Genomic DNA, 22,517 nt, shown 5'->3' on the forward strand with positions numbered 1-22,517 from the left:
TTAGAACATGTCTTCATTGTTTATCTATGCAGTGGGACATACTTGCAGGGATTTTTTCCAATGTTTATGTTTGGTCTATCTCTTACGGACTAAATCAAGTGATGAGCAAAATTGTTGACATTACTATGGCTCCATTAGGTTACCAGGGCTTGGTGTATTGTCTTTCTGTGTCGAATATGACTTGATATTAGATCCTGCAGTCTATATGAGGCTGTTAAATAAAGCCAGGAGCAGTCGAAACTAAAATGCATGCTCTAATGACATCAAAATGAGGCTGGGTAGAGTCACATCCTGATTATCCATCAAGCTGTCACTTACAAACTTTAATAATGAAACATAATAAATGCATGCCAGCTTCAGCTTTTAAAAAATTTCTCTACAACAACAGGCAAAACCAAAAATGCATTGCATAACCTATAGATCATTTACAGACTTTAGTGGAGACTTTTTAAAAATTCAGTCATCTTATGCATGCAGCAAAAAGTCTGCACTCAGACCACAATTTTCTTCCTCCTCACCTGCCACACGATGGGCCACAAGTCCCTCGAGGTTTAGCGTCTCCTCCTCAGGTTCTTTTGCAACGGTAACAGGGGGCAGTGGGGATGATGATGTGCTGTAGCTTTTCTGAGGGCCTGGGAATGTGCCCTGAATGTCTGGAGAGTAAGACACCTCACTGCTTCCTGGGTAGACATACTGGGGCTTGATAGGAGATGGAAGAGGTAAAGTTGGGGATGGTGTTGTAACTGAACCTCCACGGATACTGTAGGGATCTTGCTGATAGATAGGTGAAAGGGCCTGAGGGGACTGGTAACCCCTTTGATGCTGCTCAGATAGTGGAGTCATGGGGTAAGCAGGTGATGATCTTTGTGAGGACTGGCCAAAACTGGCAGAGGAAGAGAGAGGTGGGCCACCAGTGACACTATAGATGGCCTGGTCAGCCTGGTAAGAAGGTCTGGCTAGTGTCTGGGCAAAGGGTGGATGGAAAGCTGAGATGTTCTCACCTGGGGGAGCACTCTGAGATTTAGGAAATGGTGTATGTGAAGGCTCCAAGTCAAGCATGAGCATGTTTAGGGCATCTATAGACTGTTCTACATCCTGCTGTGATCCATCTCCACGAGTTGGGAAGCGTGGCAAGGCACCATTTGAGCCAAAGAAGGGGTCGTCCACTAGACCATACTGATGCCAAGCACTGAGCCCTCGCTGCACTGCCTCTCGGCTGCTGGTGTTACGTTCAGGAGCTTGTGGCAAGTACCGAGGTCCTCCATCCAGCATCAGGCCACCATACGACTGTGAGCGATACATTCCTTCGTTCTGCCCACTGTACTCTATCAGTCCATGTGCTGATGACGACCCTCGAAGCTGGTGCACAGGCATCTCCTTTTTAGGCCTCCGCTCTAAGAAATTCCCAAGTTGTCTGTCTACTTCTACTACAGTGGACTCAGCGACTGGTTTGCTGTCAGCTGGTGTATCTTGACCCCCGAAGGAGGAGAGTGTGCCAAGACTGCCTGCACTGTTATCTCCCACCTGGCTTTCTGGTAACTCGTCGTCAACAATGTCAGTTTCACGCTCAGCACCTGCTTGTCCGTTCACGTGGACCTGGGCGGGCACAAGGTGACGCACTCCGACCCCTGGGCTTGTGTTGGCAAAAGAGAGGAAATTCTGATGAGGGAGAAGTGGTGGTCCTTCTGACCCACTCAGAAGCTGTTCCAACTCCCGGTTCTCACAAGGGCTAATTGCAGTCTCAGGAGGAGCTTGGCTCACAGGCCCTGAAGATGACAAAGACTGTTGAGCATCATCTGTGCGGTCTGTCTTAACAGAAGCCGTAGAGTTTCCTGAGTCACTGCTGACAGAAAGGGCGTGATCTGCAGCTGGTAGCGGATGGTTGGCAACTGGAAGAGGAAGTGCGTGTTCAGCTACAGAAGGAGCACGGTCAGTTGAATAAGCACCACTGGCGGACACAATTCCCTCAAGAGAGTCTTTCTTCTGAACCCGGACGTAAAGGCTGCCGTCTACTGGACCTTGGGAATGAGCAACATCTGAAAAAGAGGTTATAAAAATGGTCTCATGAACATTGAATCACTTTTTTTTTTAATTAGAAACCATTATCTCTATTCTAGTTCACTCAAAAATGAAACTGATTTTCTCACCCTTATAAAAATGCTTTTTTTAACAATGTTGCTTGGGAACTTTCCCATTGAGAATGAATAACAAATTTCTGTCTGGATACTTTAGATTGGTCATGGGACCTGTGTCTCACCTGGTTGCCACATTGCCCGGCAACATTGCTCAAAAAGTTGCCCAGTGTATCATTACCTTAAGATTCCACAATTACCCAATCATCAATGTGCAACACACAGTATTTTCATCTCCCAGCCATGGTAACTGGCACACTACCTTAGTAAATTGGAAAAGGACATGTTAAGATACGTAATTTAAAGCTGAGTAGTATTTTGTAACTAATGAATGATTGTTATTTGGGGTTCAGAAAATAAGTTAACTGAACCATATTTGAATTTTTTATTTACATCTGACTAAATACTGATTTCAAATAGTTGTATCTCAGCTAAATATTGTCCTATCCTAACAAATGTTGTATAAATCCCATGAAATAAAATCACTGGTTTTGTGGTCCAGAGTTACATTTATTTATTTATTATATTTATGTATGTTTAGGAATAAAACTTCAAAAGATGTTTAGATTGTAGACAGAAAAATCTTTGATAGAAACAAGATTCAGATATGGGAATGTATCCTCATGTCATTAAAATAAATGTTCAGTTCTGTCATGAAATTCTAGATTGTGCAGGCTAATAGGTCATTAATGCAATCTGCTGCTATCACATTATTTACTACATGACAGAAGCAGATTGGTCTCTGTTCCATCTGCAGCAATGCAGTTCAACATTTAAATTGTTTTGTTAAGCCTTGGAGTGCAAAATCCTCAACCTCCCCCAGCTCCATCACTATAGATTTGTTATGGATAATTTCATGTATGCTATTTGTGCAGCAGCAGTATGTCTTACATACACTCAGTGGGGTGTCTGTGTATGTACTGGCAGTAGCAAGTCTCCATACTTATTCTGCTGCAACTGCAATAATTAACAGTAATAATCAACAGCAGCAGCATGCATAATAGATATATTCCGTTAAGACCAAATGCATTAATACTGTCACACATTGAACTATTGAGTTGTTGTGATAGAAATGTACATAATGCTAAATATCTAATTATATAGTATATATGGTATACAAGTTGTGTGGGTCGCTCTTTATTTTACAAACCTGTTCCACATGTACATAATATGTACTTATTATAGCAATTACAATAATTAGGCAATACCTAGGTACTAACCCTGAACTTACCCCTAAACATAACCTTAACCCACGTACTTACCTTATACTACCCATTTCTTTCTTTGGTAAGTACACTGTAAGTAACTGTTTTGTGTGTATTGAATAAATGTATTGACTACATTTTTCAATGTTGCCAACCCAATGTTAAAACTGTTAGGATAATGATTAAATTGTAAGAATAGTTTTAAAGTCTGTCTAAAATTGACAGAGTGATGCAGACAGTAATCACTGATGTCCTTTGCTGTCTAGCTACAGCATAGGCTATAGCTGGCAGTTCTATGTTGATTTATAGTCTTTTGAAATCCATCATAACGACTGGAATTATGTAGGCAGGTTTTCAGTCTCTTGCTCTCTGGCTAGTATAGATTGTAAAGGACATTTTATATTAGTATGGAGATTTTTTTCTCATCATCATCTCGTACATGTGGTGTTCCCTAGGGATCCATCTTAGGGCCTCTGTTGTTCTCTCTTTACAAGGTTTGTTCCCTCTGACTTCTATCTTCCACCAAAAAAAAATAAAAATCTCTCAGATAATTCTCAGCTTCACCTCATACACCCAATCACAACTGTTTTTCAGGTAATCCTCATAGGTAGGTTTGACTTGACTTGAAATGAAAATTAATTACTGCACTTTCAACTATACTCTGCACAGTAACAGAGGTCATTCGGATCATGTAATATCATTGTCATTGCTTTTCTGTTTTTTTTTTCTGTTTTCATTATTATTATTATAAGTAGTAATAGCAACAGCAGCAGTAGTAATAATTGTAATGTGTTTTGTTCTGTTGTGTTTCAGAGACTGTTACATTTAAGGTTTTAAGCACTTTTAATTTTTATTTTGTTCCTTTGTGTCTGTTTTCAATCTTTGTTATTTATAGTTTCCATCTACACGTTACAATAATTAATTGTATATTTAATTTCAATTTGATTAATTATTAACTAACTATTTTACTGTAATATTTTGCTTATAATAATTATAAATCATTGACAGTGGAGGTCTAATGGGCTAATAGGTTTGAGTTGGCGGTCTGAGCCGAAGCAAATGAGACAGCAACTATACCTGATCATCGTATAAAGGTGATGATACAAGGGACAACTTTTTTGAGCAATGTCGCCGGGCAACTTTCACATTGAGAATGGACAACAAATTTCCATCTGGATACTTTAGATTGGTCATGGGCCCTGTGTCTCACCTGGTTGCCCTTTGATGGGAACACTGCCCGGCAACATTGCTCAAAAAGTTGCCCAGTGTATCATCACCTTAAGCTTCCGCAATTACCCAATCATCAATGTGCAATACACAGTATTCTCATCTCCCAGCCATGGTAATTGGCACACTGCCTTAGTAAATTGGAAAAGGACATGCTAAGATATGTAACTTAAACCTGAGTTGTATTGTGTAACTAATGAATGATTGTTATTTGGGGTTCAGAAAATATGCACAAATCTGCCTGCCGTGATGATGGCCAAGTTGTACTAAGTCTGTCTAGCAACAGCCATGGCATTAGGTTAGGGCCAAGGGAATGATATCATAGGTAAATAATGCCAAAGTGTTGGTCAAGAGAGAGAGGGCCACTGCGGTTCAACATACCATAATCATGTTATACTGGCCAAATGTATAAATAGAGAATGAAAGATAAGTTCATCTTAATAAATAACAGAAGGACAAAGAGTAAAAAAAATGTATGCACACGGGATGAGAGGAGACAGACATATGGGAGTCAGACAGCAGGGAGAGTTTGAAAAAAGAATATGAAGTGGGAAGCAGACATGTAGACAGCTAGGCAGAAATATAGAATGGCTAAGTGACAGACAGACAGACTGACTGACAGAGAGATAGACAGACATACATGGGGGGTGAGTGTATTATGACAATTTAAAGAAATAGGCAGATGGTAAGCTGACAGAAATGGCAATGACATGAGAAAGCCTAAGAGCCAAGTTACTGTAAGAGTTAAAACAGTTAAGGTGGGGGTGGGCTGTTTATATTCAACATGAAGTCACATAGCGATCTGGCTGCTGCTCAGTAAGATAGCACAGCTCATTCACATTCAGCATAACATCCTATCATCACATACGTACGAACACAGGACACTACTCATATTCTTTGAATTTTTTACTTGCTGCAAACATGTTTAATTTAAATATAAATTTTAATGTTTTTAACATCTGATAATGAGAAGATTCAAGACTAAATTACTTCAGATCAAATGTCTAGAGAGACAACATTGTCATTGGCAGTGAAATTTTGCTTCAATTTTGTAGCGTTTGGCCAGAGAATCTCTGATTTGGCTTCCTATTGCCAATAATTTTACAGGATTGGGGCACCAAAGAGGCCAATCAAAGTTTCTGCCTGGTCCAGCACCCCTCTGACCCATCCCTAGCTCTGCTGATGATCGTTACAGATTTTACGGGTACTGACAGCTGACTTAATCTCAGATTTTTAAGAGGGCTGAGATACAGAGCTAGCACCAAACAGTGTTCAGTTGGTGTCCACAAAAGTACTTGAAAAACACATGAAACTACATGAATTGCGGAATTATTAGCATTCACAGCATGCACTCAAACTTGCATGGATAACTTAATGCCAAACCTGATGGTCCATGCTATCTTAGCATTAGAGAATATTCCAAAAAGCATCTTGCATTCTTCAGTGGAAGCAAGATGTCTTTTACAAAGGACATTTACTTTAGGACATTTGTGAGAGAGAAATAATGATCTAGTAAAAATTTTTGAATTTCTAAGTTATAAAGCAATGATGATAATGCACTGTAAAAACATACTTGCATAGCTTTACAAATCATAGAAGAAGCCTAAAGGGGAAAAAAAGCATGCTCCTAAAAAACACTGTTTTCCTACCTCTTTTCTAAGATAATCAAAGAAACTGTAAACATCCTTAAAAAAGTATCACAAAACATATCACAGGTCACAACTGTACTGTACAAGACTCTCTATACAAAAGCTTAAATCTGTAACCACACTGGCAAAAGTGTTTTTAAGGAGCACAAAGAACATATAAAATATCTTCTACTAAAAAAAGTACAGTTAAAAACAGTACTGTAAATCATTTTCTTAAGGTTTTAATAAATGCACGGTACAACCTAGAGGAATTGATCACAAATCTAAAGCTGTTTTTACATTATAGAAATTTTAGTATCAGATTGAAGAACAGATCCAATAAAGAAACACTGTAGCTGAACACAGAATCACACCTAGTAATTAAACACACACAGATACAGTACATGCATTGAGAATGAGTAGAATACTTTGAATGAGGCAAGTTCCACTGTAACACTTACCTACTTTCAAGCCCAATGGAAACTCAAATTCAAATTCAGTTCTGATTCCAACAAGTCTATAAAGCACTGCTCACCGGAGACTTTGCCAGTCTCTCTGTCTTTGATGTGAGATCATTGTGTCTAGTTCATTAATCAGAGTTGCTCTCTTTTGTGAGTCACTCTGACTAAGTGTCACAGTCACCTCTCTGTCTCTCTCTCTGTTCCACACACTTCCCTCTCAGTCATTCCAAAAATGCCATGAAGCTGTGCAGCAGCCAAATATGGGAGCCTGAGCTGTAAACAAGCCCTGGTGGCTATACTGTCCCAGAGCACCCCTCTGTCTCTGTCATAGGAATACATACACCATACATGTTGTAACTGGAAACACACAAATAGAAATGTGTAGAAAGAGGTTTGAGATTTGAACCACATTTTTTCTATTTTTATTTACATGCATGTTTGTTGTACCCGAAGTATGCTTTTATCATATATATTAAAAGTGGCAAGAAGAAACTGTTTGTTTTTCTTGAAGTCTGTTTTTGAAGTCTGTTTTGTTTCACCTTGAATTATGGAGGCTGCTCTATGTCAGTTTGATACTGCACTGTAAAAAACAAAACAAACAAACAAACAAACAAATAAACAAACAAACAAAAACACTATTTGTTGAGTCAACTTAAAATAATGTTGCATAAAATTTCAGTCAACTCAATGTTAAGTTGTACTAAGTGAAAACGTAGATACCCAGCTACCTTAAAATTTTAAGTTGAAGGAACTTCAATATCTAAGTTGTAACTTAGTATAACATTTCAAGTTGACTAAACTTTTTGGAGTTGAATGAACTTAAAATTTTGAAGCAGCCGGGTAACAAATTATTTTAAGTTGACTCAACAAATTGTTTTTTACAGTGTGGTTGTTTACTTGTACTTTGGACAGATTCTGTTCTCGAGTATTTTTCTGATGTTACGTTTCATAAGGATTGTTTGAATACACACATTGGTGTGTGCTAACAATTTGATGTACCCTTAACTGTACATTCTCAGCATAGCTGTATTGTCTTTCATAATAATGTATTTGATGGGATTATGTGTTGTAAGAGTAATATTCATTATATCCCAAAGTGATATACAGTTACTAAGCACAGCATTCCCAATTACGACCTTGAAAGCACACAATTCCAGAACGTGTATGATATAGCATTAAGAATTGTCTAGGTTGGAACTGCATTAACCACAGCAGTTAATTAAGGGGGTGTTCAAATACCTTTGGCAATAAAGTGTATCTAGATCCCTGAGCAAAACTGCTGACACAGTGGCTGCATGGTTATTGTACATTTTCATCTATTGCCGACCCAAGCAAGTTACAAAAGATCTGAAGATTATCTACATAGTGAGCTGCAGTTATTTATTTATTAAGGAGCTCCATTACTGATTAATTTTCATTGGATTTTGTAATGTTGAAACTCCTCAGGGCTCTGTGCCATTTTTCAGTGTCCTGCCAATGTCAAAACTGCACCAATCTTTCATATTGCCACTGTATTCACTGTGTATACAAGTATGTGTGGGTGTGTGTGTTTTGGGGTACCCACGTCTCCTGGCCTTACCCACCAGCCCTTCCTCCCAGAAGAGGACACTGAAGAGAGGAGTGTCAGTTTTCCACCCCTCCCTGGGGCTGCCAGCAGGGCCACTGACGCCTTCTATTTCTCCAGATGCTATTTAAAACTCTGACTGGCAGGAGGCATGGGAAGGGATCTTTATGGCAGACCACATGGTTTAAAAAAATTAAGCCAAGGGAAAAGTGTCGTAATGACCTGAGACACCATTTTCTCACCTTGAATAGATGAAAGCTAGCAAAAATAAATAAATAAATAAATAAATAATTAATTAAAAAATTGAGTTACCACCATAGAGTCAAATTACTTCTGCTTCAAATTAAATCGGTAATATGTCGAAAACCCTAAAGAACAATCATAAACCATGAAGCAGACAGTGTTTCAAGTGGCATCCCTGGAGTCTTGAAGAGATTATTATCAGCAGTGAGAAGAGAATCTATATATCCCATTTAGCCCTCCTTGTTCACTTGGCTGTTTATGCCATTTAGCAAGCTAGCACAACTGTTACTGACCCCCTCCAGCTCCCTAATGAAGCTGCCTTCACCAAGAACACAAACATTTCATGACCAAACCAGCACATTAAAGGAAATGAGAAATGGCGCATACATTTTAACCTTGTTCCTGCCCCAAAGTCAGTTCAAACTAAAAAAATCTCGAAATCGTCAGGATTCAGCTGACAACAGATGTCAGCAAGAAAACACCAAAAAATAGTGCCTCTCACCATCTTTAATGTCTTCACATCTCCTGTTGAAGTTTTCATAAGAGTCCCAGCGAATCAGGGGATCCTGGGTGTTGTAGTCCACAGAGACACTAGGTCCATTCTGTAGATGATCCAACCCTTAGAGGGACAAAAAAAGAACTTTAGAGTTGAGGCCTTGAAGCATGCTCATCTCATCAAAATCATCTCTTTATGATGATGAAAAGATATATACAATTTACAGTTTTGGTAATTTAAGCCCACCTTTGATTTTCTCTGGACCGAATGAAAAGATAAACTCCACCTTCCCATATTCAGGAAATCTCTCATCTGCTAAATCACATATTTGTGATTAGTCTGCAAACCGTCTCATCCGCAATTAAAAAGAAACATAAATCATCACAAGACGAATAACAAACTAACCTTTGAATGTCTCGTCAAGGTCATTTTTGGTAAAGACCAGAGCTAAATTGTGTAATGCACATGTGTGGAACTGCACTCTGAAGATCACATCCCTACTGGGGTTTTGATAACGCTTGTGATAACACTTCAGCTTCAGGATGGATAATATGCAAAACAGGCAGAACACAATGAAAGATAATATGAAAAAAACATTTAATGGATTCTTGCTCATCATTTCTGTCAATATTTTTTTACCATTGCACTGTGTCAATATTGTACTTCCTACCAGTATATCTCCTTTTAGTAGCAGGCCAGGCTCAATGGTGATACAGATGCTTGTATGGCTGTCGCCTTGAACGTTACTGTAAAACACAGTGGGGAGGGGAAAGGAAAAATGATGGATGGGGTTATTACAGGCATACTTCAAGCTGTCTCGATGCTGAATTATACAGACTATGCCTAAATGGATGACTAGCTTATTAAAATATTATCATCTACTGAACAAGAACATGAACATTTAACTATTTCACTTGCAGCAGTGGAATGTCTGGTGTTACACAAGATATTAATGCCAGAAAATAAAATGTCACTCTATCTGCCAACCTACTCCACACACACACAGGTGCAGATTAAGATGGGTTAATCCCTTAACAAGAGGGCAACAGATGTTATACTAGACTCTCACACACATATACTAATACAACAAACAGCATGCAGACTTTCAGCTTGGTATCACAAGAATTATTTATACGTAACATTTATACATTTTATTTTTTAAAACCTAACCACTCTTCAACAACAAAAAAACATGTAATAGGCAGATAAATGTACACTGATGATACTTTTACAGTAGGTCACCATACTTTATGTAATAAAATTATTTAGCATGCACACTAGGAAGCAATTTACTTACTAAATTCCAGATGTGTACACAGGCTGCATTGCTTGGTAGATTTTGAGGAAAGGTCTGCAACCTGACATGGTTAGATATAGTACAACACATTTATAATTTTACAGTTGCTTGTACTTAGTATAGTATCATATACATAAACATAAAATTGTAATGATGAATTGAATCTGTAGCAGTGTGTGCTCACCTCCTTTAGACTCAAAATTAGGGATGCCATGCATGATGACATGGTGAAGGAACAGGGGCTTGTTGTTGATTTTTATGTGGCCGGAAAGGAGACCAGCGAAGTAATGCACATATCTATGCATAAACATAGCATTATGGAAGGGAAAAGATGGGGAAAAGCAAAACAAAACGCAATATATAAAAATGCTACAGCAAATGCTACAGCAATTGTAAATATTTTAATATATATATATATATATTACCCCTTACCAATGATCACCATCATTTTAATGCTTTGGAGCCATTAAGAGAAAATATTTGTATATGATATATATATCTTCCTCTTACTTTCCCCAAATGTCACTCATATTTTAGAGAATGTAAGTATTATTAATCTTTATTCACACTGGTTGACACTTAACATCATGACTAGTTTTAATTCTAATGTTCCACTGCAATTCCAGTTTTAGCACTGGACTTTAGTGTACTTTGGTAGCACCTGCTGGTGCCAAACTGCAAACGCATTGACTCAACATTGTGATTCACAGATATCTGAAGCAAAACTACCCATTTTTCACAAAAAAACAAACAAACAAACAAAAAAAACATTGATTCCAGGATCAGCATTTGAAAGTCTGCATGGATATTTTGGTGTAGAGTCAAAATAAGTATGTGTGGTGCATTGCTGACCTCTTCTGGGAAGGCTGGCCCATGGGCATGGCTTTATCTTCATAAAAACGCTTCATGGCAAACCGGTCCAATGCCTGGTCAGCACTGAAAACATGAATACAAAATGTAAACACTCTACTCAAATACATCGTCTTCTCTAATGTATCTTAAATGCACCACAATGTACAATAAACCTATCCTACCTGGAAGATAAGTTACTGTAGTGCATATAGGCACCCACCACAACACCAGTTCTCCCCCAGTTTCCCTGCAAGAAATGTTTCCAAATGACCAGATTATCAAGAAAACACACAAAGTGAAAACAAAGCAGGCACTGTCATTTTGGCATTTCAGTCGGGCTATTTGTTTACTATGTCCTATTTTTTGTTTTAATGCTGGCTAGGTTTAAAAATGCCTGTACAAAGGCAATCCCCCCTCCCCCCTCCAGCTGGGTGAACTGGGTCCACTGTTATTTGTTTGGACCTCAAAATATCTTCTTTTGTGTTCTGGAGAAAAAAAAATGCATACAGGTTGAGTAAATGATGATGCCATTTTCATTTTGGTGAACTATTCCTTTCATTCGAGGTGCTCTGAATGGACACCATTCATTTTCCAACCTGGTATTTCCTATTCATCTCAGTGGCTGTTGCTTGTCTGGCACAAATTACAACATTTGAAATATGTTGTTTTGGATCACTGGACCACAGAATATTTTGAGCCAATCACATGTGCCATACATGCAGGATAATATGCAAATGAATTATGTCACCTCTGGTCATCATTGTCTTCTATACCTTAATTTGAAAGTAGGTGTTTAGAAAACAGTTCTTTGATTACTGAGATGATAAGACAAGTACACTCTCAGAAAAAAAAAAAAGATACAATTCTGTCGCTGGGGCGGTACCCTAAGGTAAAAAGGTGAAAAGGTTAATCTTTGTACCTTATCTACCACTAAACGGTACATATTAGTAACTTAAAGGTACATTTTAGTACTTTAAATGTACATAATGGTACTTTAAAGCAGTGTTGTAATGTAATTTAGTAATAATACTTGGTTACAGTACTTAAGTATTTTTGGGAGTATCTGTACTTTACTTGAGTTTTTATATTTCAACCAACTTTTAATTTTAATCCACTACATTTCCTAATCAAAATGTATACTTTTACTCCGATACATTTCCACGAAGCACATTCGCTACTCACTACAAAATAGTCACGAGTCAGAAGAACACGGACTGCAGGAAAGCAGGTTTTACGAATCAGTCGTCTGGCGTTTGTAAGTTAGACCCCTAAAAAGACCTTTGCTCATGTCATGCGCAAACAAGTGCGCGCACAAACGTGGATGACTTCATTTCATTTTCCACTCAAGTTAAGTCTGGGGTGTGCGATATACAGTATATCTTCTGCGATAATATGGTAAGTGTTGTAATGATGTGCGATCTGACATTATCAGGTAGGCTACATCTTTATTTTCTAAATTATTTCCCTATTCATTCCGTGAAGGCACGCGCGCATCATTTAAACACACCCTAACAGAAACACGTGCGTGTCGTAATCTGTGACGAATGCAGGCGAGAGCCAATGAGGGTTCGATTTTCCTGCAGTAAAACTTGTGGTTTCTTGGCGCGGCAATATTTGAGTTTGTAAAACGCACTTCAGCATGGGTTTATTGTAGTGATGGGAAGTTCGGATCATTTTACCGACTCGGTCCTTTGAGTCTCGTTCAGCAAAATGAACGAATCTTTTTTCGAGTCATTTCGTTCATTTTGTTCATTTTAGCAAAATATAATTAAAATGTTACGTTTTACTTCCCTAACACATCTACTGCTTACACAAACGTTGATCACACTGCAAACAAAGCAAAACTATAATGCTATAAGAAACAGAAAATATTAATTCATTGTTTACCTGGGTCTTTAGTCTATGATTCGCTCACCTCACCTCTTATCTGACAAGTTTTCGGGTTTGAGTCGTTCGTTCATCACCTGACAGCCCAATTAGCTAACCAACACAGTCTGAGCCGGAAAGAGAATTGATTAGTTCGTCTCTCGAGTCTTCGGGTTCGAGTCGTTCGTTCATCACGTGACAGCCCCGTAATGTTAACCTATGCAGCCTGAGCCGGAAAGAGAATTGATTAGTTCATCTTTTGAGTCCTCGGGTTTGAGTCGTTCGTTCATCACGTGACATCCCCGTAATGTTAACCTATGCAGTCTGAGCCGGAAAGAGAATTGATTAGTTCATTTTTCGAGTCCTCGGGTTTGAGTCGTTCGTTCATCACGTGACAGCCCCGTAATGTTAACCTATGCAGTCTGAGCCGGAAAGAGAATTGATTAGTTCATTTTTCGAGTCCTCGGGTTTGAGTCGTTCGTTCATCACGTGACAGCCCCGTAATGTTAACCTATGCAGCCTGAGCCGGAAAGAGAATTGATTAGTTCATTTTTCGAGTCCTCGGGTTTGAGTCGTTCGTTCATCACGTGACATCCCCGTAATGTTAACCTATGCAGTCTGAGCCGGAAAGAGAATTGATTAGTTCATCTCTCGAGTCCTCGGGTTTGAGTCGTTCGTTCATCACGTGACAGCCCCATAAGGTGAACGAACGACTCTAAAACAGGTGAACTAATTCCAGTACAGGACCTAATAGGACGTTGCGCATGCGCGACTGAACGAATCACTCCCCGAGACGACTCGTTCGTCCCGAGTCACATTAAAGATTCGTTCAAAATGAACGAATCGTTCAAGAACGACCCATCACTAGTTTATTGCTGTTCGCTGGATTCGCTGCTCGGGATGGAGGTGAAGATCGCCAGATAAAGGCTTGAATTTGGGTCTGTTCCTCGCAGTCGTATGGATTCTGAAGATTTGGAGTTCAGCGCACAAATAAAATCGCTTAATTTTGTAATTATGTTGCGTTTTGGTGTATTGTATGGTTCTGTTGTTAGTCACATCATGTCGGAGAAAATGCCTTTTGTGTCCCACCACAGCAAACAAAGTAAATATTACATGAATGGTTAAACGATTGCAGAAAAGTTATTTATTTTAAAGGTTTAAAGTGTAGTCTTGTTTAACATCCAAATAAAATACAAACGAATTATCATGAGATGACGTTGGTACAGATGCTCTCAGTTTAGAATTGTAGCATATATATTCCAACTGAACTAAATGATTTTTATTTCTATAAAAATGCTAAACGTCAGTGAAAGCGGTGGTCAAGTAATGTAATCAGTGTATGAGCATACACTGTGTAACACCACCTACCCCAGGTGAAAAAAATAATGTTAGTGCTCTATTTTCACACACTAATATTGTACTTAATATACTAAAAAATATTCAAGTAAGATAATCTTAAGAACATCTATAGTGTTCTCAGCTGTGCTATTTTGAGACACTATTAATAGGCCCTACACTGTAAAAAATAAAAAACACAATTTGTTGAGTCAGCTTAAAATAATTTGTTACCCTGCTGCCTTAAAATTTTAAGTTCAGTCAACTAAAATAAGTTTAGTCAACTTGAAAAGTTAAGTTGTACTAAGGAACAACTTAGATATTTGTGTTTGCTAAACTTAACAGATGGGTAAGTAACCCAGCTGCCTTAGATATTTGAGTTGAATCAGCTTAGAATTTTAAGTTGTCACTTAGTATAATTTAACATTTCAAGTTGAATAAACTTTTTTTGAGTTGACTGAACTTAAAATTCTAAGGCACAAAGGTTACAAATGATTTGAAGTTGACTTAAATTGTTTTTTTTTACAGTGTATAAACTAAAATGTGCTTTTAAAGGAGAAGTCCACTTCCAGAACAACAATTTATAGATAATGTACTCACCCCCTTGTCATCCAAGATGTTCATGTCTTTCTTTTTTCAGTCGTAACGAAATTGTGCTCTTTGAGGAAAACATTTCAGGATTTTTCTCCATATAATGGACTGATATGGTGCCCCGAGTTTGAACTTCCAAAATGCAGTTTAAATGCGGCTTCAAATGATCCCAGATGTGGTTATAATCGATCCCAACCGGGGAAGAAGGGTCTTATCTAGCAAAACGATCGGTTATTTTCATTTAAACAAAAAACAATTTAAATACTTTTTAATCACAAACGCGTGTCTTGTCTCGCTCTCCCTGAACTCTGTGTGTTCTGGCTCAAGACAGTTAGGGTATGTCGAAAAACTGATCGTATTTTCTCCCTCAACTTCAAAAATCATTTCAAAATCATCCTACATCGGTGCAGAAGTTACGACCCAGTCTTTGCAAAGTGAACATGCAAAGAAGATCAAACACCCTTAACAAAAAAAAAGGTAAAACAGTGATATAGGGCAATTTTAAAGGTGAGGGAGAAAATACGATCAGAGTTTTTCAACATACCCTAACTGTCTTGAGCCAGAATACACAGTTCAGGGAAAGCAAGACAAGACGTGCGTTTGACATTAAAAAGTATATAAATTGTATTATTTTTATGAAAATAACTGATTGTTTTGCTAGATAAGACCCTTCTTCCTCGGCTGGAATCGTTTACAACCGCATTTGGCATTGCTTGAAGCCACATTTAAACTGCAATTTGGAAGTTCAAACTTGGACCATATCAGTCCATTATATGGAGAAAAATCCTGAAATGTTTTCCTCAAAAAACATAATTACTTTACAACTGAAGAGAGAAAGACATGAAGACCGGATGAAGTGCTTCTTAATCTAACTCAAAAATACAAAAGAGTTAAAACTGAACAAACTGAACACAATCTTGCTACTCAAGCTGTGTATGAACATTTTATATATATTTATTTGCTTCTTTTCCATTTTGCATTTACTTGTACTTTTACTTTCAATACTATGTTTAGTATGTTTAAGATTAAATTATTAAATTATTACTTTCCGTACAATAAATATTGCATACTTTAAGACTTTTTTAAGTAATATTCTAAACAGTGACTTCAACTTCTACCAAAGTCATTTGGTAGATCTGGTACATCTGGTAAGATATCTGTACTTTTACTTAAGTATGGCTTTCAGGTATTTTATACACCACTGCTTTAAAGGCATGTATTAGTACTTTAAAAGTACATATTTGTACCTTTTCACTTTTGTACCTTAGGGTACCTCCCCAGTTACAGAACTGTACCTTTTTTCTGACAGTGTAACTTTATGTGTCTTCATTTTAAATCCAGTTCCAATTGTACAACATGTAAAAAAAGATATGACCAATAAATCATGGCCAGGGCCGTCCCAAGCTGGGGTGGGGCCTTCTGCAAGGTAGGGAGTGTGGCCCCCCTCAGTCCATTCGCAATTGCGTTCGTCCTAAGGACGGCCCTGGTCATAGCAACATATATTTTCTGTTACTTAATCAAAACAATTTAACCAATTTTAACAGTCCGGTCAATCATGCAACGCGAAGGAGGTGGAGATTGGGTGCCCAAAGCCCAGAAGCGATATGATTATTACCTTGTTGTGCAATACCACCACATTGTGAGGGTCTGCATTAAGCCAGGTGTCCATGGCTTTACAGATACTGCAAATTTTATCTAGAGCAGGAGCATGATGATCGGGCCAACCAAAGTCCAGCACCTGTCATAAACGCACACATGCATAAATCAGCTTTAAGACCACAAGCTGAAAGGAACTGGTAAATAAATTAAAAAAAAAAAAAAAAAAAAACTAACTAACTAATTAACTAACTAGCTAACTAACTAGCTAACTAACTCACCCTTGGGTTCTGCTTGGTGATGTCATGTCTCCGCTCACTGAGATTAAGCAGCTGAAATTGGAAAAAAAAACCCAAGTACAATAATTTTCACAGACAGAGATGCCTTAGCAGTTAACATCCACACAGAAAGTGATCATCACATCACATCACTTCACATTACATCACATCACATCAAATCACATCACATTACATAATGACCGATTAATAGTCATTCAGAGAAACCCTAGTTCAGCATAAAGAATCTGCTAGAACATTTTTGGAGAATTATTATAGGGCGGTCAGTTGCTCTGAATTTTGGAGGATCCTTACTAGATAGTGCTGCTGGTGTTTAGAACGGAGCATGCTGGTCACCTCCCTCAGGTGTACACTGTATTTCTGCTCCTCTGTTCCATCAGGGAAAGACAGAGCAATGATGCGTTCTGTGATGTAGACCAGGTCCACTTCATTATTTTCCTCCATTTTTTGCATCAAACTTAGGGTCCTTAGATGAAAGAGAAATTACTAACTAAAAGAAGATACAGATAAACTGATTGATATTCTTTTTCCACCTGTTTGTTTGTTTCCCATTGATTTTTAGACATAGGAATTTACAGTTAATTTGTTAATTTGCATCATAGCATGTTATTTTACTGGTTGCAAAAATACGGGTCATAAGGGAGTTCATACAGTACCAGACAGAGCTTATTACTGCACAAGCACACACGCCAAACACATGTGGAATCATCTGGAGTTTAGTCACAAAGAAACACTACTTTTTACTGATTCATCTTTTGAAACTGCTATAATGTGATCCAATTATGCCAAACGACAAATATCCAGATTATACAGGCACTAATGCGCTTTACTAGCCAGTATTCCATAACATTTAATGCACTGATAAAATGACTTATAGTAGTTATTTCTCTAAAGATCCCCAGGATGTGATGTCAGTATATATTAGCATGCATACCTGGATGGTCTTCGTTTTGAATCCATATTGGGAGACTTTGTGATTCCCTGGTTCTAGAGGATGACAGAAAACACACATGCAATTTAATTTAACATCTGTAATTTTCCTTGCATACATATTTTCAAAGTCTAATAAATATAAAAATGTATGCAGATATGACCTACACATTTTTGTTTACATTACCATAGGACATTTGGAGACTAAACTTCAGTAATTTCCCTTACTATAACTCAAATTCCTTGGTATAACTCAAGGGGCACAATAATTTAAATTAAAGAAAACCTCAAAACTTTTATAAAATTTTACCACCAACACAAACACAACTGCATAACAACCACTGTAATAATCAAAGTTATGTTTTTGCTAAAAACTTTGGAACTGTGTGCTGAAAACAAAACAAAACAAAACAAAACAAAACAAAAAAAAAAAACAGAACAGAACAAAACAAAACAAACCAAAAAACAAAACAAAACAAACAACAACAACAAAAAACTAAACAAAACAGACTTCTGGGCAGTTTGTTTGATTCTTACCTGATTGATCTTACCTGATTGTAGTTAGTTGTAGTAGTTGTAGTCGTTGTAGTCGTTGTAGCAGCTGTAGATTCACATGCTGTGGCTACCTGCAGATATAAAGAGGAGGAGATAAAGGGAGAAAAATTCAGACTGAATGCAACAATTATGTTTTTAACAACTTTCCTTGCTCTATACCTTGTTTTATATAATTGTGAATCACTGTACTTACTATAAATTAAAATTTCAATTGCACAGAGATACAATAGCTAATTCAACATTTAACATATAAACAGATTGGACCTGTTATTGGATGTATAGGCCTACATAGATCTACAGAACATATGGAAGTGATGCAAGTATACACATATGCATTTACACATGCACTTACACTCGCTGTTTGTGGTGTGTGGGAAACTGACACACTGTTTGTGGTTTGTGGTAAACATTTTCTCAGTCTGTAATTGCTTAACCTAATGAGCAGTGTTGATCAGCAAAGAGTGCATGTCTACATATCTACTTAAAAGAAATATTAAACACTTAAAAACAACAACAAATATCTGTTACTTTTCTTTATTTTATGAATGAGAATAATAATAAAAATATGTGAACACATGATCACCCAAAAATGAAAATTCTGTTATCATTTATTCACTTGTTCCAAAGAAGATGATATTTTAAAGAATATTGGTAACCAAAACAATTAACATTTACTTTCACAGTAGGGAGAGGTCAATGGCTACTGTTAATTGTTTGGTTACCAACATTCTTTAAAATCTTCTTTTGTGTTTAACCTCGCTTGTTGAACTATGACAGACAAATGTTTATAATGACGGGTTTTATTTAATCAACAATATTAAAAACAAAATGTGCATCATCACATTTTTAATTAAACCTTATGCACTCATAATTTTCAAAGGGCAAAAGTCTAAAAGAATACAACTGTTTCAAATAATATCCTTTCCTTGTCTCTAATAATGAACATGAGGCAAGGGGAAGGTGTTTTAATATAAACTGCAGAAGTGCTAAACTGCTCATTGCTTCATTTAATCATCAGTATGAACTATCAGTGTATGAATCAAACTCACTAAGACTGCCACCATTTTTTTTCTTCCTACACACAATTGATTTATCCATTGATATGGCTACAAAAAAATCATATAGAACATTGAAATTGTGCCTAAACTTCTCAGTTCTGTCTTGCCTGTGTTTAAAATGGGTGACGTGAGCTCCATAGACATAGTCTTCATTCCTTGGTTGTTGTTCCTGAAAGCTGCTCTTCAGTTGCATGAAATTAAACTTTTATCAACTTTCTGAAGTCACTGCACACGTCAAGTCGCATGTCACTGGAAGTTGCCAGTTCATTCAAAATAAATTAGATGTCTTTCGAGGTCCCTTTGTTGCTAGAAGTCATTGCACATGTGGACAGCACATAATAGTTGCCTTTACCAAAGAAAATGGTTCTTGCACATTTGAGCACAAGAGCATGAAGACCTGAGGTTGGAACTGCAGCAGCAACTGTGAAAGCACCTGTGAACACTCTGCATTATCACCAGTGGATGAACTACCAGAAAGATGAGTAACAACTTCTCACTCAGCAAGTAGCGACTAGGAAATGCACCTGGAATCTGTTCTGCCTCAGTGATAGTAGGAAAGCTCATGTGCTTACTCCCATGGTCACAGAGGTAAGCTTTGGAAACCCAGTATCCCTGAATGGACTAGTGAAGGCAGTGGAAATGGCAGAGGCAGCACAAGCTTGGGATCATGGGGACTAAAGTAAACATTATCCCAGAGAGGGCCATTAGAAAAAGCTCTCCTGGAGGGCACTTCTTGTGCAGACAGTATGCTGACTGCTGAGGAGCTGAGCAAAGACTTGATTCTCACAGTCTCGAATGCCCATGAGGCCCAAGCATGACACCAACATATAGATCAGGGTGAGAAAATCATCTGAATGGACATTGGGTCATAACAAGTTTAGATTTTGGTAGCTTGGAAAGCTTGGACACTCTGGTCCAGTCATAATGGTTATGCCTAGGAATACTTGAAATAAAAAACTCACCCCCATCATTGAATGTCATCTGGATCTTTAGGGTGCCCTACAAAAAATGCTGTTTCCAAATTCAGTTTCCTTTCTGAAAGTTTAAAGCCTTATTCTTTCAAACTGTTTTTACTAGATTCCCGTTAATTAATTAATTGAAAAAAGCAATAAATACAAATTAACACAGTAAATAACATTATATTAGCAATTTATTAAAAACAAATACAAAAATAACATTAGACTTTATACGTTAATATATTTCGTTATTTTCGTAAAATGTGTGTTGAGTATCAAGGCAAGAACATAAGTTTAATAAGTTCATAATACAAACATTTCACATCTACCGAAACCTAATATTTATCATCCAAATGTTATTTTTCAAAGATTTCTGAAACAGGTCCACAATCCTGCTGGCGCTGCTCCATTTTCCATGTAAAGCAATCTGTCTGGTAAAAAGTATATGTGCACCCCTGTTTCTCTCTCTTCCTCTGTACACAACACCTGCTGACCAATGTTTACGACCTTGTCATATCCAGTGATGCATGTGACGATGAACCCTATTGGGGCCTCATATATAGATTCTTACAGATCTCTACATCATTTTTATCTTGTAGTTGAGAAATCTTAGGTTGATCTATATGTTTACAGACCTCATTTACACTTAACCTATCAGTGTTATGGTTACATTTTCTATATTTTCTTCTATTCTCTCTACAATGTTAAAGGGACAGATATACACTGAAGGAAATAAGTGCAAATAGGTACAAGATCAAAAACATGATATCTGATCTTTCTTCATTATGTTTCTGTCCCCATGATCAATGATGGCATCAATGCCATTTTAAGTAAGCTCATAGAAATCAAATTTGGCAATGAATTAACTACATGCAAATGTGAATACTGGCACTAGCCGAAGTTCTTATTTTGAGTATGTACATAGAATGTGCATGTAATGTCATCTAATTTCACTGTAAGCCTACAACAAACCATTTACAAATATTTTTCCTAATTCATGACACTCCTTTCAGACATATACTTTATACATTCTGTCACTGCATGGAACATTTCACCTCACATTCCACATTCCTTCAAAGACATTTAACAAAAATGTTTGGTTAATGTATTTTACATTTTTGTACTTTTCTTTTATTTCTTTTAATTTGCAAATAGATTATTATTCATGTCAGATTATGAAAATAAACTGTGCTTGTTATTATTGATTTGTCTTCTTCATTTACATTACATTTATGTATTTGGCAGATACTTTTATACAAAGCAACTTAATTGCATACAAGGTCCATGTGTTTTATAAGTTCATGCATTTGCTGGGAGTTGAATCATTGCCTTTGCCATTGCTAGTGCCATTCCATTTTTTTTTTTTTGCATGTTAGGTCACTGATAAAATCAGGCAAACATCTAATGTGGTCAGCAGGGGATCGGTCATATGACTGATGGTGATGCATACATTAATAATGTCTGAAAACAACCAAGAGCAAAATGTCTCAGTATATTTCACTTACATGTCTTAAAGGCCTCACTTCAAAGCCTCAGTTAAAATGCCACTGGGCCTTATGTCAAAGCACTGCCCAAACAGCTATCAATCAGACTCAAAATAGATTTTTATGCAACAACACTTCACAAACATTTAAAAAGGGCAGTCTGGGTGCAGTGTTTTCAACATCACCAACTCGTCAACACTGAAACCAGCTAGTTTGCTAGTGAGCCATGTTTTTTTAATAAAGATAAAACTTGATAAAACTTGTAAAAATGTAAATTATAGCAGGAAAATATAAAGCATGACATACATGGATAGAATTTTAATTTGTCTCATCTTTTCTTGATAAATAAATACATAATAAATCATTGACGTATTTTTGGAAGTAAATGCAGCCAAATCTGCAAATATTAAAATATTTACTTTTTCAAAAATATAGTCATAATTCTAGTTTGAAAAACTGTACACTTACATACAATTTTATACTTTTTGCTGTCACAACCACTGTACACAAATGTGCATAGACAAAAATTCAGATTCTAAAAGGTACACATAACACTGACGAGGCCAGACCAACAGAATTGAAACACATGGCTCGTTTCCACCAAGCAGCATGATTCAGCACAGTACAATATGGTACAGTGGTACACCCTGATCCGACTTGTTTCCATCACCAACAATAGCTTTACTTCAAAGGTGTGGTGTATGCCTGAAAGTAGCAATCAACGTCATTCTCACGTGAAGAAGGC

The 22,517-nt window shown here is 37.3% G+C and overlaps 1 protein-coding gene across 8 annotated transcripts in view; it reads right to left on the reverse strand.

Annotated features, from left to right (window-relative positions):
• The window catches only part of tns1a (tensin 1a), a 79,570-nt gene that overhangs the window by 13,089 nt on the left and 43,964 nt on the right, over positions 1–22,517 (reverse strand). For 7 of the 8 annotated variants that reach the window (XM_051112406.1, XM_051112409.1, XM_051112411.1 and 4 more), the window contains exons 4-17: positions 18,271–18,345; positions 17,724–17,776; positions 17,084–17,255; positions 16,775–16,825; positions 16,513–16,635; positions 11,288–11,352; positions 11,106–11,189; positions 10,438–10,550; positions 10,254–10,314; positions 9,627–9,702; positions 9,362–9,491; positions 9,203–9,271; positions 8,963–9,079; positions 519–2,036 (exon numbers count right to left, since the gene is read on the reverse strand). In XM_051112406.1, the coding sequence (XP_050968363.1) occupies positions 519–2,036; positions 8,963–9,079; positions 9,203–9,271; positions 9,362–9,491; positions 9,627–9,702; positions 10,254–10,314; positions 10,438–10,550; positions 11,106–11,189; positions 11,288–11,352; positions 16,513–16,635; positions 16,775–16,825; positions 17,084–17,255; positions 17,724–17,776; positions 18,271–18,345 (2,707 nt within the window). The remainder of the gene's footprint in view (positions 1–518; positions 2,037–8,962; positions 9,080–9,202; positions 9,272–9,361; positions 9,492–9,626; positions 9,703–10,253; positions 10,315–10,437; positions 10,551–11,105; positions 11,190–11,287; positions 11,353–16,512; positions 16,636–16,774; positions 16,826–17,083; positions 17,256–17,723; positions 17,777–18,270; positions 18,346–22,517) is intronic. The other variant, XM_051112405.1, reaches the window with a different exon arrangement.

The sequence above is a fragment of the Labeo rohita genome, chromosome 6 (assembly GCF_022985175.1).
Source record: "Labeo rohita strain BAU-BD-2019 chromosome 6, IGBB_LRoh.1.0, whole genome shotgun sequence".
NCBI lineage: Eukaryota > Metazoa > Chordata > Actinopteri > Cypriniformes > Cyprinidae > Labeo > Labeo rohita.